The sequence below is a fragment of the Oncorhynchus clarkii genome, chromosome 14 (assembly GCF_045791955.1).
Source record: "Oncorhynchus clarkii lewisi isolate Uvic-CL-2024 chromosome 14, UVic_Ocla_1.0, whole genome shotgun sequence".
Classification (NCBI taxonomy): Eukaryota; Metazoa; Chordata; class Actinopteri; order Salmoniformes; family Salmonidae; genus Oncorhynchus; species Oncorhynchus clarkii.
The window spans coordinates 22,270,479-22,283,764 of NC_092160.1; the positions used below are offsets into that span (position 1 = coordinate 22,270,479).

At 41.4% G+C, this 13,286-nt stretch overlaps 1 protein-coding gene across 3 annotated transcripts in view; it reads right to left on the minus strand.

Moving 5' to 3' along the window:
- The window catches only part of LOC139366414 (uncharacterized), a 38,004-nt gene that overhangs the window by 12,105 nt on the left and 12,613 nt on the right, over positions 1 to 13,286 (minus strand). For 2 of the 3 annotated variants that reach the window (XM_071103871.1, XM_071103870.1), the window contains exons 6-7: positions 1,742 to 7,161; positions 1,305 to 1,524 (exon numbers count right to left, since the gene is read on the minus strand). In XM_071103871.1, the coding sequence (XP_070959972.1) occupies positions 1,305 to 1,524; positions 1,742 to 7,161 (5,640 nt within the window). Of the gene's footprint in view, positions 1 to 1,304; positions 1,525 to 1,741; positions 7,162 to 13,286 lie in introns of those variants that run through there. The other variant, XM_071103872.1, reaches the window with a different exon arrangement.

The window sequence follows — 13,286 nt, forward strand, 5'->3', positions numbered from 1 at the left end:
AACGTGTCTCCTTCCTGAGCGGTATGACGGCTGCTTGGTCCCATGGTGTTTATACTTGCGTACTATTAGTTGTACAGATGAACGTGGTACCGTCAGGTGTTCATGAATTGCTCCCAAGGATGAAACAGACTTGTGGAGGTCTATAATCTTTTTCTGAGGTCTTGGCTGATTTCTTTTGATTTTCCTATGATGTCAAGTAAAGAGGCACGGAGTTAACGTAGGCCTTGAAATACATCCACAGATACACCTCTAATTGATTCAAATGATGTCAATTAGCCTTTCAGAAGCTTGTAAAGCCATGACATAATTTTCTGAAATTTTCCAAGCGGTTTAAAGGCACAGTCAACTTAGTGTATGTAAACTTCTGACCCACTGGAATTGTGATACAGTGAATTATAAGTGGAATAACCTCTCTGTAAACAATTGTTGGAAAAATGACTTGTGTCATGCACAAAGTAGATGTCCTCACCGACTTGCCAAAACTATAGTTTGTTAAACAACACATTTGTGGAGTGGTTGAATATTGAGTTTTAATGACTCCAACCTAAGTGTATGTGAACTTCCGACTACAACTGTATATTGATTTGTTTAACAATGTTTGGTTACTACATGATTCCATGTGTTATTTCATAGGTTTTCTGTCTTCACTTTTATTTTACAATGTAGAAAATAGTAAAAATAAAGAAAAACCCTTGAATGTGTCACACTTGCTCATCCTCCTGCATTACGCACTCCTGCCACCATAATTTACGCACATACCGTTCCTCGTCACTCGCATCAGCGATATTGGAGTCACCTGGACTCACTCAATCACCTGTTATTACCTCCCCTATATTTGTCAGTTCCCCAGGTCTGTTCCCCGCTGCTGCATTAATTGTAATTTGTCTGTGCTACCTGTGTGCTGATGCTGGTCCTGTCTTGTTCCATATTAAATGTTTGACTCCCCGTACCTGCTTCGCCTCTCCAGCTTCATCCTTGTGACAGAATGAGTAAGTGTGTCCAAACTTTTGACTGGTACTGTATGTCAAATCACAACACCGGGACCTACACAATGCAGTTTGACTTATTTTCTAGTGCAATCTCCTTACAGGAGTCAATGTACAACATATAGATATGTGAAGTTATGCTATCAACTCTAATAAAATATTACTAATTTGTGAGTCAACATACTCCTGCAACAGTGGGTTACAGCCTCCCATCACCTACAGTATCATATAAACTACTATAGACATCCATATGGCTCTCTTAGAAAATACTTGACAAAGTTTTTACATGAAAGATGGAATGTGAACTCCATGACTAACCTCGCTTTGTACTTTTTTGCGCAGAATCCTTGCCTGTTCTTTGATGTCCTGCTCTTGGCTTCTGGATGTTGCCTGGATTAAGGCGTGGTACATGCAATTCTGGCCCTCTGACATCACCCTGGTCTCACATCCATCTGGTTGAACAATGGTAAAATGGCCGCTGTACGCAGTTTGAACACCTTGGATTCGGTCTTGTATGTGAGATAACAGACCCATCTCACTAAAATAACAAATCAAACAGAATCATGATTGTTAAGTTCAAAGATAAAATTCAAACATAGCAATCTGAAGAGTAATGCAGTTAGGATAAATATGCTCCTGATCTTATGTTCTGTCAATTTAGTGGTATTGAACATTAATATTTGTATTTTTGATATCCTTAAAGTTCAATGAGGGACGTGGCACAGAAACTCAGAGCTGAATACAGAGGCACATACCTTTTAGCTGTCTCTGGCTCCATGGTCAGTTTGAGTGTGATGTATCCTGCTGAGCAGTCAGTGCCTGGGTAGGATTGCTCATCGAGTGGTTTCCCATGTTTATCCACTACCTTGACCCTGATGCCTTGGCCCTGGAGTAGGTCACTCTTTGTAAGGACATAGATGTCCAGCTCTGAAGCAGGGCGGTCAATATCGCTGATGTTATTGATGTAATGATGGAGGTCCGACTGTTCAATCTCACATGTAGACTCCCCTGCATGCTTACTGGCTGATTTCATATCATGCCTCTGCTTCTGCTCTACGAAATAGTTTTCCGTTTTGTACCTGCCAAGCATGTTGCTAGTGGTATTGCCAATGGCGTTCGTGACTTTATTGATCTTTTCCTTAAACATATGTGTTATCAAGGAGTTCATGTGTCTGGCACAGGACTCAATAAATTCCTGGGAGACATTCTCTGAGATGCCCTCGAGGAGCTCATTCTTCAGGCGTCCCACATCAAGGAGTCTGTGTCTGCCATCCTGGTCATACCCATTTGGCAGTTGCACATGAATTTCTTTTATCAACTTGGAAGAGAATCTGTCATTGATACATTTTTCTGTAGGGATAGAGTTCAACATTTGGACTAGCACTGTACTGAACTTTGCTATGCAGAGGCTTGCAGAGATAGCAGTTTGGACTTTTCCAGGCACTCCTGCGTTGTCCATAAGGTCTGACGCTTTGCTACTCACCTGAGAGAGTCTGTCAATGATCTCATGCACTGTGCTGCAATTTGTCATTAGATCAGAAATAATTTTTTCTGTCACTGATTTTACTAAATCTTTAATACTTTTTTCACACTCCCTGTCTATCTTGAACTCAGCAGCTGGTTTCTGTAAAGCTGATTTTGGAACTCCAGAACATACAAGCTCTGTGAGAGTTTGACTCAATGCATCATTCTCTTTAACTACAGAGGTGATTGAATCCTTGAAAGCCTTGTTCAAAATCTCCTTCAGTACAGATTGAAGCCCTGCATCAATGAAGTAATGCAATGTGTGGGTAACTATCTGCTTAGCCATTTCCTGTCCTGCATACTTGGTTGCATGTTTGAAAGTCTGTTTGACTACAGTTTTCGTGCCCAGCTTCTTCACTGTACCTAGGGACAGAGAGGAGGCCGCTGTGACACTGCCTTTGAAAGACATGAATGCATGTTTCCCTGATTTAATGACACCTTTTGCAACAGATGACAGGGTTTTTGTACCTGTTAGCAAGCCTTTTGTGGCTTTATATACAGACTGGAAAGCTCTCTTGATGGTGCCAAATCCAGAAGTGAGCAAAGATATCCCAATACCGATGCTTTTGGAGATGGCCCACGATGCCCAACTGAAACTGCCAGTTATCATGCCATCACACCCACTGATCATGTCAGACACTCCCTCTGAGATCAAGGCAAGACCAAACTGGGAGGCGGAGCCATAGGACAGAGCACAAACAAGAACTCCAGCCAGAACCTGACATGCACCCAGTAAAAAACACACAAGAGCATCAATGTTGAACCTTGGCTTCTCTTTTACTTCGAACACCATGCCAAGGCCGTACTCATACAGGGCCATGAGTTCATTTGTGGTGACATAGTCTGTCCCGTCTGAGAGTGCATACACTGAGGAATCCTCTGTTATGGCACCACTTGTACTGTTCTTTAGCTCTGCAAGTTTTTTCAGTGTACTGTTAATGTATCCCAGCCATGCTTGGAAAATATTCATCCTAGATTGCATCTGACTTTGGAAATTGCAGACACCATCATGATGTGGCTCAAAGTTGCCCCTCATTGCCATCTGACATGCATTCAAAGTGTTTGTTGTTTCAGAGATATAGATACCTAGTGTGTCTTTTGCTTCCTGCAGTAATTTACTAGCCTCTGTTTTATAGTCACTCTCTGCCAGGTTAATTGTGATGTAAGCTTGGTTGTATAGCGCCACTGCTCTGTAAAAGGGGTCACATTTTGCAGCTTTCTGCCAGGAAGATTTTGCATCATAGTCCCACTTGGTTTTATCACGGCAGTGCAGGTTGGTTCTAACAACAGCCTGCTTCAGATGATCATAGAAATTTTGGCTTTGTCCTTTCAACATCATGTTCCTTGTGTTTGTCAATTGTTGAAGTAAGTCTGCTTCCAAGTCAGAGATATCATCATCCTTCTCGATATGGGTCTCATGAAGGGTCAACCACAATGCCCAGGATTCTTTTAGAGCATTGAGTGCTGGCTGGTAATCAAGCTTATCGCCTTGACGTCTGAAACTATGTTCCTCCACCTTAATTGTCAACAGGTTCTCTCTCTCTTTTTCTGAGTAGTTGCTGTCAAAATTGTCAAGAAATTGGCAAACTGTTGAAAATAATTTTTCCTTCCTTTCAATTTCCTGCAGCTCATTTGTCTCCATACCAGTGATGCGTTGGATTTCATGATCCTCTCTTAGCTGCCTCATGATCTCCACAGGCTGGCCCTGGTACGCTGGTGCCAGTTGGTCACAATGGAGTATCATTTGTACCATGCCGGAATTTCCTTTTCTGGCTGTGCGTCCAAACACCTGTTTCTCCACTCTGCGATTGTCAGGAAAGTGCGTGAGAAGGACAAAGAGTCCGCCGCATTGATTCACTTTCTGCTCCAATCTAATGTCTGTGCCACGTCCTCCCAGATTGGTGGCGATAATGATGCTTCCCCCACTGAATGTGGTTTGCTCAATGTTGTCTCTCTCACTGATCGTGTACATGGTGATTGGATGTCGTTGATTTGCTCTTCGGTTGGCCATTGCCACCTGTAATTCATTTGCTGTCTTAACATCCTCACAAACCACCAAGACGACCTGGTTCCTGTCGGCAGCTTTCAATGCACTTTCACAGACTACCTCTATCCATTTGAAGTCATCACCGCTTACCTGAAGAGCGGGGAGTTCAACTACCTTATTGTGCCTGTGAGAAGGTATCGTGTAGCTGTCTGATTTGTAATGCCTTTTCAAGAAGTGTTTGTCTGCATTTCCACCTAATGTTCCAGAAACACCAAATATGCCACTCCCTTTAAGGTATCTTTTAAAGTAATGAATATTTGACATATAATTTGTAACATTGGATAGCGATGATATGGCCAACTGGTGCTTCATCTCTAGAAACTGTTGAAGGCCGTCACCCCAGCGTTTGTTCTTTTCCAGTACTCCACTGGCCTGGTAGTCCACTGGGATGATGGCATGGTAGAAATGTTTGTCAGACTCACTGACAGTGCTTGGATTAGCGTCAGAAGACATGCCAATCATGTACTCTCTGCCTTGTTTCATTGCAATAGCTTTTAAGGCATTTCCCACAAAGACTGGCATCCGATTCTCAATGTACTTCTTAAGGAAGAAGGGGATCACAATATAGTTATCGGTTTCCTTTGAGTTTGGCTGACATTGGTCAGAATATATGATTTTAGATTGTATCTCAAGAACAACTGCATCAATTAGTGATTTTTCAGACATTATTTCACTAGCTCGTCCATTGTTGAGGAGAAGCATTTTGATTTTCATGTCACTGTCCCTTTTTTTCTCTCCAATTGATGTGGCTTTATTATTTGTTAATGTGTAACAGTCGATGAAAACAGTTTGATCTAATGCCGTCTCAAGAATACTGAGCAGATCATATTGTTGTTCCACTCCAATTTTAGTCATGAACGCCTCAATAGCTTTCCAATTCTCATCTTGAAAATCATCAGCTTTACCATCTCTTTGTGCCTCACTTTCACTCTGCGTCAATGTATCAATGTCTTCCTGTGTGTAAAATCCAAACTGCAACCCTGTTTGCAGAATATCAAATTCAGAAAAGTGTTCAGATCTGTCTGAGCCCATAACAGCCATCTTTGCAGCCTTGTGAAAATGCTGTATCCCAGTTATCCACTCAGTCTCCCCCGTTTCTTCCATTCGAATAGGCCGACACACAGATATCATGCACCAAATGCTAGCAAGGACTTGCTCAACGTGCCTAAGGCCGCTGGCTTCATGAGACAGGAAGGTCACCTGCACTCCACTGTCCAAGGTCATGTAATCTACTTCATCCACAATCACTAAGTCAAACTTCCTCTCCCCACGAGTGGTGTTTTTCTCAAATTCCTGCCTCAAAGTGTCTGCTGCAAAGTCACTTACAGTTCCATACACAATCTGCCTTTTGTAAGCGTCCTGTAGTATTTTGTCACAGCTTTTAAGGCTGCTCTCCTTCATCAACGGTGGAGGCACAACGGAGGATGTGATATCAAACATGTCAAAAAGTTTTCTCCACTCTTCTTCGTCCCGTCGTGCAAGGATTGGAGAACTGGTCACAATGTCGACTGTGGCCCCTCTGATGGCCTGGATTGCTGCAAACATAGCTAGAATGCAAGACTTTCCTTCTCCTGTGCCAATTTCTAAGAGGCATCCTTTATCTGATGTTGCCTTTGGTAGAAGGAGCATGAGTAATGATGCCAGCTGGGTGAGTCTGGGAAAATATCCCTTGATTTGCTCTCCACTTTGAGTGGAAACGGCTGAGCAGTCTTTAACAGCAATACACATTGTAATAAGAACTTCCTTGAGGATAGTGTTGTCTGCCTCAGCAAAATTCAACAATTTAATTTTGTTCTTGAAGTCTTTGATCATTTCCATTTTTTCTCTCTTGCTCAGTTTCTTCTGTGTGTCTACCATGGGATCTTTTGAAAGCTTCTCTTCTATATGTCCTAAAACAGTCTCCATTATAGAGAGTAACTTTTCGGGGTAATTTGCATCCCGCATCTCACTCAAAATGGTGTCAATATCTTTGTCAGTTTCTTCTTCTGCATAACCTTGCAGAGTCTTATTGGGATCATTACTTCTAAGGGCAGAGAGTGTGGAGAGAAGATCCAGCCTGTAGGTCTGCACTGTATGAAGGATTGCATCTGTTTTCTTCTGGTCCATGGAAGCAACCCCACGAAGAAAGAGCAGGATTTCTACAGGTGTCCAGATGTTACTGAAGAGAATTTGACTAAGGAGCTCCCTGCTGGTCTGAGACACATCTGAAAATGTGTCAAAAAAAGCCAAAAGAAGTGTACCTGCCAGAGTGGGATTTGAACCATTCAGATGCTCAAGAAGACTAAGGTGGAAGTTATACCTTTTGGCACACTCAAGTTGGTGGACATCCCCATTGACGGCATCCGGGTTGCCTGCCAGTGTTACCTCTGTCACGGCCTTAAGGATACAGAACCTCTCAGTTAGAGAGAGATCTTCATACATGATGGCATTCTCTAAGGTAAAAAGAGGCCAAAGGGAGAGGTGCTTCTCTCTAAAGTATTGGACTGTCAGCTCAGTCTGGAGGTTTCTCATCCTGTCTTCAAATGTGACATCTTGCAGGCTTTCATTTTCACTGATCTGGTAATCCAACAAGAGTTCCTCAAACTTCTGTTCAATTTCTCTCTGCTAGAATTGAAGGTTTAAAATGTTTACTTCAACAATGTAGGTAACACAATGTATGAAACATATGTATATAAATACTATGGTAACACTTTACAATAAGGGTGCATTAATTAAAATGAATACATGCCATAGTTAAAACAAGACAACAGTAAACATGTCATCATCCACGAATGATGCAGTGACAATTATTCAAACTTGTGTGGATTCATTTCCCTCACTGGAAATCTAAACTTGATAGCTCACAATGGACGAGATGTTAGAGAATGGACTCTACAGCTTGATGGAGAGACATTGATGTAAAACAGGATTTATTTTAATGGGCAGACGATGGACCGTTAAACTGAAAGTAGTCTGGCTAGACTATACCGATACTAACATAATGGTCAATGACCGAAATATAGAATACCACAGTATTAGTCACTATACCCATAAAACCTAGCGGTTAAACAGTGTTTTTCCCACTACATTCTTCCCATAGGGGATTTTAGAAACATTTAAAATAAGGGCTGTGTTTTGTGTAGGCTTACCCCGTTTTGATAACCGTGTAAATCTTTCTAAGAAAAACGATTGGAACCTTTACCTTGTTTGACCGTTAGGCTTTATGGGTATTATGACGCCTCCACTGTTGGGCTCTATTGACATCGATACACTTTTGAGTAGGCGGAGCTTATAGATCCTTATGAGACACTTGTTTCTCATGGGGAAATGCATATACTGGATATACAATGTCATGACCGTGGCTCAAAAGGGAGATCTGCTTGTTCAAAGTTTGGTAGGGAACACAGTCTAATTTGTGGAAAATGTAATGGGCTGAGATTATAGGTCCTTATGGAAAACGTGTTGCTCATGAGGAGATGCACACAGTATATGTACCAAATGTCACGACTGTAGCTGAAACGGGAAAGGAACTTTGGTTGTTAAAAGTTTGGTATTTTAGTGGTTTACTATAGCCCCCCCCCCCCCCCCCCCCCCCATGTATAAAAGCAACTGATACCATTAATAAGAAGGGCCTAGAAGTATTTTATATGGTGAGCTACTGAGTGGCTTGGACAGGCAAGCCCCATACTATCGTGGAGGACTTAATTCTTCTTGCTGCCACGGATATGGCTGGGACAATGCTGGGGAAAAAGGCACAACTTTACAGACAATGCCTTCATCAAACAACACTGTGTCACGACACATCATTGACAAGGCAGGAGATATTTTGAAACAATTACTGCTTTGCATACAAGCCAGTGAATTCTATGCATTACAGCTGGATGAGTCAACAGACGTGGCGGGCCTGGCACAGCTCCTGGTATATGTCCGTTACATTTATGGGGGATCAATTAAGGAAGACATCCTCTTCTGGAAACTAGGACAACAGGAGAGGATCTTTTTAAAGGCTTTGTGTCATCAAATGGACTCTGGTAGTCAAGATGTGTTGGTATCTGTACTGATGGCGCAAAAGCCATGACAGGGAGACAGAGTGGTAACGCACGTCAAACAGCTGCTCTAGAGTCCACTTGGGTACACTGCAGCATCCACCGAGGGGCTCTTGCTGCCAAGGGAATGCCTGACTGCTTGAAAGGCATGGCCCCTGAACTCCCGCGTATTTTCCGCACTATGCAATGATATGAGCAGCGACTATGTAACGCTTTTACAACATACAGAAGTGCGCTGGTTATCAAGAGGAAGTAGTATTGACACTTTTATTTAAATTAAGAGATGAGCTTAAACTTCTTTACTGACCATAATTTTCACTTGTCTGACGACGAGTTTCTCACACAACTGGCGTATCTGGGTGATGTTTTTTCTCGCCTGAATGATCTGAATCTAGGATTACAGAGACTCTCTGCAACTATATTCAATGTGCAGGACCAAATTGAGGTGATGATTAAGAAGTTGGAGATCTTCTCTGTCTGCATTAACAAGGACAACACAGGTCTTTTCATCATTGTATGATTTGTGTGCAAATGAACTCAAGCTTATGGACAATGTCAAATGTGATATAGCGAAGCACCTGAGTGAGTTGGGTGTGCAATTATGCAGGTACTTTTCTGAAACAGATGACACAAACAACTGGATTGGTTATCCCTTTCATGCCCTGCCTCCAGTCCACTTAGCGCAAATCGCGCTGACACTTATGCCCTTTGCAACCTATGCTCTTTGCAACCATGTACCTACAGTTGAAGTCGGAAGTTTACATTCACAAATTTCTCGTTAACAAACTATAGTTTTGGCAAGTCGGTTAGTACATCTACTTTGTGCATGACACAAGTAATTCTTCCAACAATTGTTTACAGACAGATTATTTCACTGTATCACAATTCCAGTGGGTCAGACGTTTACATACTTAGTACACTGTGCCTTTAAACAGCTTGGAAAATTCCAGAAAATGTCATGGCTTTAGAAGCTTCTGATCATCATTTGAGTCAACTGGAGGTGTACCTGTGGATGTATTTCAAGGCCTACCTTCAAACTCAGTGCCTCTGTGCTTCACATCATGGGAAAATCAAAGGAAATCAGCCAAGACCTCAAAGAATTTGTAGACCTCCACAAGTCTGGTTCATCCTTGGGAGCAATTTCCAAACGCCTGAAAGTACCACGTTAATCTGTACAAACAATAGTGCGCAAGTATAAACACCATGGGATCACGCAGCCATCATACAAAACAGGAAGGAGATGCGTTCTGTCTCCTAGAGATATACGTACTTTGGTACGAAAAGTGCATATCAATCCCAGAACAACAGCAAAGAACCTTGTGAAGATGCTGGAGGAAACGGGTACAAAAGTATCTATATCCACAGTAAAACGAGTCCTATATCGACATAACCTGAAAGGCCACTCGGCAAGGAAGAAGCCATTGCTCCAAAACCACCATAAAAAAGCCAGACTACAGTTTGCAACTGCACATGGGGACAAAGATTGTACTTTTTGGAGAAATGTCCTCTGGTCTGATGAAACAAAAATAGAACTGTTTGGCCATAATGACCATCGTTATGTTTGGAGGAAAAAGGGGGAGGTTTGCAAGCCGAAGAACACCATCCCAACCGTGAAACATGGGGGTGGCAGCATCATGTTGTGGGGGTGCTGTGCTGCAGGGGGGACTGGTGCACTTCACAAAATAGACGGCATCATGAGGCAGGAACATTATGTGGATATATTGAAGCAAAATCTCGAGACATCAGTCAGGAAGTTAAAGCTCTTGGTCGCAAATGGGTCTTCCAAATGGACAATGACCCCAAGCATACTTCCTAAGTTGTGGCAAAATGGCTTAAGGACAACAAAGCCAAGGTATTGAAGTGGCCATCACAAAGCCCTGACCTCAATCCTATAGAAAATGTGTGGGCTGAACTGAAAAAGTGTGTGCGAGCAAGGAGGCCTACAATCCTGACTCAGTTACACCAGCTCTGTCAGGAGGAATGGGACAAAATTCACCCAACTTATTGTGGGACACTTGTGGAAGGCTACCAGGCACGTTTGACCCAAGTTAATCAATTTTTAAAGGCAATGCTACCAAATACTATTTGAGTGTATGTAAACTTCTGACCCACTGGGAATGTGATGAAAGAAATAAAAGCTGAAATAAATCCTTCTCTCTACTATTATTCTGACATTTCACATTCTGAAAATAAAGTGGTGATCCTAACTGACCTAAGACAGGGAATTTTTACTAGGATTAAATATCAGGAATTGTGGAAAAACAGAGTTTAAATGTATTTGGCTAAGGTGTATGTAAACTTCCGACTTCAACTGTATATGTAAGATGGCTAAATAAAGAGAAATTATTGATTATTATTTGTGCCCTAAGAGCTCTGTCACTTTCCACAAGCCAGGTTGTGACAAACTCACACTAATTCTTATGTTTGATAAATGTATTGTGTGTGTGTGGCAGGCTTACAATGATGCAAAAAACAACATTTGAGAGTGTGCTGACCCTGGTGCAAGGGGTATGCAGCTGGAGGTTGAATGTTTGAATGGGTATGGGACTATAACTAGTTTGGGAACCACTGGCCTAGGCTATCATACACAATTGAGCACAGTAGCCAAGACTTAGTGTCCCATTCAACGCACAGAAACATATGAAACAAATGAAGTCATTACCTTGATGCTTTCACTGTTAAATCTTCTAGACCCCATAATGGCTAAATTAAATCCTGTTATTAGAAATTTGGGAAATTTTCATACAGTACCAGTCATATGTTTGGGCACTTACTCATTCAATGGTTTTTCCTTATTTTTACAATTTTCTACATTGTAGAAGACAGCAAAACTACATCAAAATATATTTGTTATTTGTGATTCTTCAAAGTAGCCACCCTTTGCCTTGATGACTGCTTTGCACACTCTTGGCATTCTCTCAACCAGCTTCATGAGGTAGTCACCTTTATTTTATTTATTTATTTATTTATTTATTTCACCTTTATTTAACCAGGTAGGCAAGTTGAGAACAAGTTCTCATTTACAATTGCGACCTGGCCAAGATAAAGCAAAGCAGTTCGACACATACAACGACACAGAGTTACACATGGAGTAAAACAAACATACAGTCAATAATACAGTATAAACAAGTCTATATACGACCTGGAATGCATTTCAATTAAAAAGGTGTGCCTTGTTAATTTGTGGAATTTCTTTCCTTAATGTGTTTGAGTCAATCAGTTGTGTTGTAACAAGGTAGGGGTGGTACACATCAGATAGCTCTATTTGGAGAAATTCCATATTACGGCAAGAACAGCTCAAATAAGCAAAGAGAATGACAGTCCATCATTACTTTAAGACATGAAGGCCAGTCAAGGCCAGTTTCTTCAAGTGCAGTCACAAAAACCATCAAGCGCTATGATGAAACTGGCTCTCAAGAGGATTCCCACAGGAAAGGAAGACCCAGAGTTACATCTGCTGTAGAGGATAAGTTCGTTTGAGTTACCAGCCTCAGAAATTGCAGCCCAAATAAATGCTTCACAGAGTTCAAGTAACAGACACATCTCAACATCAACTGTTCAGAGGAGACAGCGTGAATTAGGCCTTCATGGTCGCATTGCTGCAAAGAAACCATGATAAAGGACACCAATAATAAGAAGAGACTTGCTTGGGCCAAGAAACACGATCAATGGACATTAGACCGATGGAAATCTGTCCTTTGGTCTGATGAGTCCAAATTTGAGATTTTTGGTTCCAACCACTGTGTCTTTGTGAGACGCAGAGTAGGTGAACGGATGATCTCTGCATGTGTGGTTCCCACCGTGAAGCATGGAGGAGGAAGTGTGATGGTTCTTTGCTGGTGACACTGTCTGTGATTTATTTTGAATTCAAGGCACACTTAACCAGCATGGCTACCACAGCATTCTGCAATGATCCCATCCCATCTGATTTGCGGTGTCATTTGTTTTTCAACATGACAATGACCAAACACACCTCCAGGCTGTGTAAGTGCTCAGCATATGTGGGAACTCCAAGACTGTTGTAAAAGTATTCCAGGTGAAACTGGTTGAGAGAATGTCAAGAGTGTGCAAAGCTGTCAAGGCAAAGGGTGGCTACTTTGAAGAATCTCATGTAATGGGTAGGTGTGTCCAAACTTTTGACTGGTACTGCACTTCTAAATACCTTTATGAGAGTAGAACAAGTGTTGTACCAAATCAATAAGGCTTTGTTAATGTATTGTGCATGTCTTGTTAAAAGGAGGTTTTGTAAAGAAATGTATAGCTTGATATGCTTTGAAAAAAATCACTCATGCACATTATTGCACTGAATATAGTCTCAAATATTTCTACATGACCTGTTTTGACAATGCTAATGCTAAACTGTAGTTAAGTAAATAAACCCCCAATCGGCTGCTGAGTCCAGGTCTGTATACTGACTGCTTTCTAAGCAATATGATGTAAATAACTTGAGATTATTTTGTAATGTGAACTTTCCCTTTCACATGTTACCCCTTCAGAACCATGAACAAGCAAAATACCTGTAAACCATGTGTTAACCTGCTGATTAAGTTATACATCTGACTATAATTTACCACTTCATGAAAATTGTCTATCAATGGTATAGTAAACATTATATTAATGGCTTTATGCTTTGTAAATGCATTAGTCAATTATTTATTTGTAATACATTGTAATTCATGTACACTTATTGTAAAGTGTTACCCA